Raw genomic sequence first — 6,000 nt, 5'->3', positions numbered from 1 at the left:
TGATTTCGAACCCATTAGGCACCTGGGTTCTACAATTTATTGGACGCCAGGAAGGTTTCGATAAATTAATTTATTTAAAATACAATCTGAAATGAAATAAAAGAAACACCTTAGAATTCTAAAAGAATCACCTCGCCATAGACTCATGTTCGTTGATTTTGATGTTACCATCCTCTTTGAAGTATTGGAGGAAGTCTTTCTGCGCTTGCAACATCTCATATTGATCATCCCATTCATCGCGATAAGTTTCTGATCGAGTAGCTCTGTTCTTTGATGTTTTATTATACATCTGCTTTCTCCACTCTTCGGAAGCTGGAACCCCACACTCAGAGGCAAGCCAATCGTCGTACTCAAACTGAAAAAGACGATCAAAATATTTTAATTACATTACCATGCCGAAAGACCTTTTAGGGGCATTTTGGTTTGGATTCTAAAATCTGATTCTTGCCCATAATCCGATTATAGAATCTGATGCTACGCTTGGTTTGAATTATAAAAGCAAATCTGCCATTATTATAATCAGATATTGGCTAAAATCAGAACTTTGTTACTTTCAAATCCATTTCTTGCATTTTTGCACTACGTGCTGCTTTTTAGCTTCGGCATATAGTATTTCATAATAAGGAGATTATGATTCTATATTCTGAAAACAGCTTCTAGAAAGTGTAGCCAAACAAGTTTCTGGTTTTTTAAAATCAATTTGTATAATCTGATTCTGACAATCCAAAATTGAAATCTGGACTCAGAATCTAAGAATCCGAATGAAACGCCATGATAATAAGGTGACATAGATTCCTTCTTTAATGACAGTCATTTTATTGAATACAAAAAATTGTTTTTCGGATAGTAATAATGAAAAAGTAAAAAATGGCACCAAGATTCCATACAAGCTCTTCAGATTTTTTAGGTGTTGGAAAGCCCGAGCTTTAAATCAAATTTCATTAGAGAGCTTTAAACTGGGGCTAGCAATTTCAGAATGGGCCGAGTTTTTGTGAAGATAACCCTCCTCACCATAGAGATCATACTCACAAAAAATCAGCCCATCCCAAAACTTTTAGCCCACATAGGATAAAACACGTGGACTAGAATGTTGTCTATGGAACCCGATCCTATGTAGTATATATATATACAGAACGAGCCAAATTGATGATGTATGGTTGAAAACATGCATGGCAATCTTCCCCTAAACAAAAGAACTTTGGGTTAAAACATTTTACCTGATAATCTGCAATGTTATGAGTGTAATGTTTGGGCATGCCAGCGGCTTCAAGGTTTAAGTAAAAGGCTTCCACATCTGACATCATCTCTTCTTGTGACGGAAGTCTAATCCGTCCAGATAAAACACTGGCAACCCATTTGCTTTGTAATTCGACCAAGGGGAAGGGAATGACCTGGCACCACATACAAGAACACGTTATTGCTGACAAAGGTTAGTCATGAATTAATCTTATGAAAACAATGAGATACAAAAATGTTAGATAGAGATAAACCTTCCAAGGTAATCCGATAAAAGAAAGCGCCGGGGACAATAGTGGTGGAAAAACATGCTGATATAGAGGCCCCACACGATTATCGTCTACGGTTACAATATTATTGGTATCTAGGAAAGGAAAATCGTACTTGTACCTGAAAAAACAGTAGCAGAAAGAAAAATTCTTTAGATATTGAATTCTAGAGAAATATAACTCATATACTCCAATTGCTCATTAACATCGAACCGCATCCTTAATTTTTCATTAAAAAAAAGTCTGTAAATTCGTTAGGGCAGCTTCTCTTCAATTATCAAAATTATCTCTTGGAATGTGCAGAATATATGTAATAAAGATAGATGAACAAGAACTGAAGATTTGATTGAGAGATGGAAAACAAGCTAATATTATCATTCTTCAGGATACTCAATTGAAAAGAGTGGATGATTCCATCGTTAGGGAGGATTGGAGTTGTTCAACTGTGGATGGGTTGCATTGCCTTCTATTAGGACAAAGGAGGGCATGTTGGGCCTGGCCATGAGGTCCAGCTGGGAACAAAAGCTGGATTCCAGCCTCCACCTTTTGAATTCAGCTCTTGTGAGTGTAGTATCTTAAAAAATAAAAAAATTCCAGTTAAAACCGCAGTCACCAAGTTGGGGTTTGGGAAAAAGTCGGCAAGAGGAAAATCTGGGGAAAAATTGAAAAAAAATCAGGCTAAGGTCAGGTCTGTGTAATTGTTCTACTAAGTGGTATTCTTATAGATTATTATATATTTCAAATTTCATATTAAATTAAAATAATCAATTACCAAACCCCATATTGATATAACGCACATATACACAAAAAGTAATCATGGGTCCACAACACATTCAAAGTCTATATTATTAAAAATATAAAAAGATTATAATCACATGAATCTAAGTTAGGATTCATCAACCGATCTAAATCATCAAATTCAATGTCATCCTCATTCTTTGATGCTTCATTAGTAAAATATTCACCATCATTTTCATCAATGTCATCTCCTCTGCTTACTAGTGCATCAAGGTAATATATTATCTTTCCTGATATAATTGTGAAGTTTGTGATTTTACGGAGTCACAATTAAATCGATGAAGGAAAAAAGTCACAATTTAATTACGATTAAATCGATGTATTTCTGTAATAAAAAAGAATCCTTTTAAGTCTTTGATTACACTCTTCTACTAATTTTTATTTTGATTACATTAACTCAAGCATCTCAAAGACAAATTAAGTGTAACGTACCCTGTGCAGTGTAGAATGACATCAGCAAGGACAGAGCTTCCATCGTGGAATACCACTTTTCCGTCATCATGGACACTCTTTATCTGCATTATTTTAGCCAAAATTAGTATTTCTGATTGATCCAGCTTACAGAGCAGAGTTCAAATATTTTCCTTAACAGACTTGTTATGAGAACCAACAGACTCTCACTTGCCATGTAATTTTACCATAGAATGAAGCCAAATGCTATCATAACCAAGCTTCTTTGTTGGGGTTTCATCAGTAGTAGATCTTGATGCAATATGAACTTCTTTAGCAATGTTGGCAATGTCCCTGGAGATGTCAGAACCACTAGCAGAACTCCCTATCAGAACCACAATCTGTCCGTGGAAAGAACATGGTGAGACTCATTTTAAGGAGAAAATGAAAAAAGAGAGAAAAACAAGGCAAAAACGATTACTTGATTATCATTCAATACTTTTCCATTCCCTATCAGTTTCTATCTCAACAATGTGTTTTTTGCTATTTAACAAATCATCAAACATTGTATTTTTGAAAAAAACAATCAAACATATTGGGTTTTGTTTCGGTTGAGGATCACTTCAAATTTTCGACATTTTAAAATTATGACAGCTTCAGAGAAGTCTCACTATAAAGTACTGCTTAGTCTAAATTTTAGAAAAATTTCAGGGTTGCATTTCGGTTTCTGCCAAACTTAATTGATCCCAAAAGAAGTTCAAAATTCTTCAGAGTATTATTTGTCAAAGGAATTAAAAAAAAAAAAGCATTTGTAACTTAGGCCCTGCTTGGTACACTACAAATCATTTGCAATGACTGATTTACTATTTCTTGCTAACCATTGGGAAATCTCTTGTGGATCTTTTTGTGTAATTGGACGATCTTTGGAATAAAAAATTTCATTGTGATTTGCAAATGATTTGTGGTACTTTTTGTGCTGCAAATCATTTGCTGAAATTTCTTAAGAATTTAGGTGATCCATGCAAATTTTTTGCAATGCAAATCATCTGCATTGTGTAACCGAGCACCAATAAAATTGATTCAGAATATTATTTGCATTTGCAAATGATTTGCAGCATACCAAGTAGGCCTTAGTGTAAAATTTTTTGCTTAATTTATTGCAAATGCTTTTGGGAAAAAAATATTAAGGAAGCAATTGAACATTGTGGCTTTATAATTTTTTTTATACTATTTCAATCTAGGAGACATTTCATATAATGGCATATAAAGTACCCTGCTTCCTCACCCCCTCCCACATCCATATGAAGAAGATGTAGGTAGGTAAGTATTGTCAATTGTAGGTAAAGCACATGGATTTATCCTATGATCTCACAGTTTCTATATGAGAGTCATCCCTCATGTTACTGTGTGTTTGGCAAAATGTACATCACATTATGTTGTCACAATGCAAATAAACAAAATATCTTAGGGATCTCCTATTGCCCAATGAAGTGCAATATGATAGCACTCAACTTCCAGTTATTACCTTTGGATGACAAGTGCCAATTTTTAGCTGTATTGAATTTCACGCCAACCTTAACATAATTGCATGGTAACTACTAAGAGCTAATTTGCACTATAAATTCAACTCCAAAACATAAAAAAACAAATTCCAAGGGCAACATCATCAACACATTGAAAATCTGCAATATAGCATGCAGGATATCAATTCACATTGAAAGAATAGTAATCCATTGCATACCTGATCGCGGAAGGGTTCAGGAACACGGTAGTTGTGACTATGAATTTGCTTCCCAGGCCATACATCAATACCTGCAAAAAAACACATGTAACACTCATAAGAGATAATGGAAAACTAAATAGTGTTCATTAAAATGTTCTAAACGTCTTAGAGGTCACAACTTCGATTCTTATAGTATGTAACAATGAAGGCCTAATCTAAACAGCATTGTAAACACATATGTGTTGGACCGACTTGATTATGGGGAGTGTGAATAATATTTGACTGCGTGTTACCGTCTCCCATAAGCATGTTGAGTGCTTCTCTAACCAAACAATAAGTAACTCCCTAAAATGCTAAAAGCTACATCTAATGGGTTATATGTGGTTCTAATTTTTGTGGGCATCCGAGAATTCATTCCAAACATATTGATACAACACTTTTGAATTCAGTTTTGTTAAACTAATAATTGTTAAAAGCATTTAAAGCCTGATTAATTCTATGTCCCAAAATCCATAATTTGAAATTCAACAACACCACCACTAATCTATGTCCCACAATTCAAATTTTGAAATTCAACGCCACCACTATAATTCTATATCTCACAATTCAAAATTTGAAATTCAACAAACACTAATTCTATGTCCCAACACAACAACATGTACCTGGGATCTCTGCAATACGTGGCTCTGTATGGTGCCCATTACAAACAACCACACCATCATAAACCTCATCAAAATCTCCATCACTTCGACCTCTTCTCCTATACTTCACAACCCATTTCCCTTCCTCCACCAACCCAACATGAAACACCTCTGTCTCAAACCGAATCAACTCAGCGAGTTTGTAATCACACGCAAAATCTTCCAAATAAAGTAAAACCTCTTGATGACCTGGAAACCTTCGAGGGTCCCTTTGTCTCCCTTCTTTAACCACAAATGGGTAATCGCGAAAACCCATGGATTCTCTTGGGAGATTAGTTCGAAGAGAATCGTAGAGACTGCTGTGAACGATGGTTCGAGATGGGTCGAGACCCAACGAGTCTGACTCGGTGTTTGGGTTATAGATCCAAGTCCCACCGATCTTATCGTTTCTCTCGAAGACTACAACCTTGTGACCCTCTCGGCGCAGCTCTCGAGCCGCAACCAATCCGGCTGCGCCCGCGCCAATCACAGCGACCTCGCGTGATGTCTTGGTTGAAGGGAGGAGAGGGCGAGTGGATGAAACTCGCAGGAGGGATGGAAGAGCCATCGGAGTGAGTTTTGTTTTTTTTTTTTACGTCTCTGTGTTTTGTTTTGTTTTGTGGACTAGAGTTGAGACGGGGTGTTAGAAAGTTTTTTGAAAACCGGATCAAACCGGTTCTCAACCTGGTCCAACTAGATAATCTAATTATGAACATAGTTAGCAATTAGGTGTACTCCAACAAATCGTTACGCCATTAATTCGAGTACTATTCGGAATATTACATTTACTAGTTGATTTAAAAATTCGGTCAAAAATTTGAAAAAAAGGTAAAAATGTGATACGAGAATGATTTAAATTTGCATTAGTGTATCCTGAGGAAACAAATTTATGATTTCATGTCTG

The 6,000-nt window shown here is 35.7% G+C and overlaps 1 protein-coding gene across 1 annotated transcript; it reads right to left on the bottom strand.

Moving 5' to 3' along the window:
- LOC147393466 (flavin-containing monooxygenase FMO GS-OX-like 3) lies at nt 1–5,725 on the bottom strand. Its single transcript, XM_086456476.1, has 7 exons — nt 5,079–5,725; nt 4,435–4,505; nt 2,942–3,094; nt 2,736–2,818; nt 1,491–1,626; nt 1,218–1,391; nt 1–355 (listed from the first exon to the last, which is right to left on the bottom strand). The coding sequence occupies exons 1-7, from the start codon at nt 5,662–5,664 to the stop codon at nt 128–130; spliced, it is 1,431 nt and encodes a 476-aa protein (XP_086312602.1). The 5' UTR covers nt 5,665–5,725; the 3' UTR covers nt 1–127.
- Between the last annotated feature and the right edge of the window lie 275 nt (nt 5,726–6,000).

Source organism: Akebia trifoliata, chromosome 10 (genome assembly GCF_017979445.1).
Source record: "Akebia trifoliata isolate Shusen 1 chromosome 10, ASM1797944v1, whole genome shotgun sequence".
Taxonomy (NCBI): domain Eukaryota; kingdom Viridiplantae; phylum Streptophyta; class Magnoliopsida; order Ranunculales; family Lardizabalaceae; genus Akebia; species Akebia trifoliata.
Note: the sequence above shows the minus strand (reverse complement) of the source record. Positions and strands in the feature narration are given on the sequence as shown.

Excerpts from the sequence above, each read along its gene's own strand:
- LOC147393466 (XM_086456476.1), bottom strand. The coding sequence starts at position 5,664 with ATGGCTCTTCCATCCCTCCTGCGAGTTTCATCCACTCGCCCTCTCCTC. Across the intron at positions 3,095-4,434 it reads CTGAACCCTTCCGCGATCAG|ATTGTGGTTCTGATAGGGAG; the intron begins GTATGCAATGGA and ends TTCCACGGACAG. Across the intron at positions 2,819-2,941 it reads GCATTTGGCTTCATTCTATG|ATAAAGAGTGTCCATGATGA; the intron begins GTAAAATTACAT and ends AAAATAATGCAG.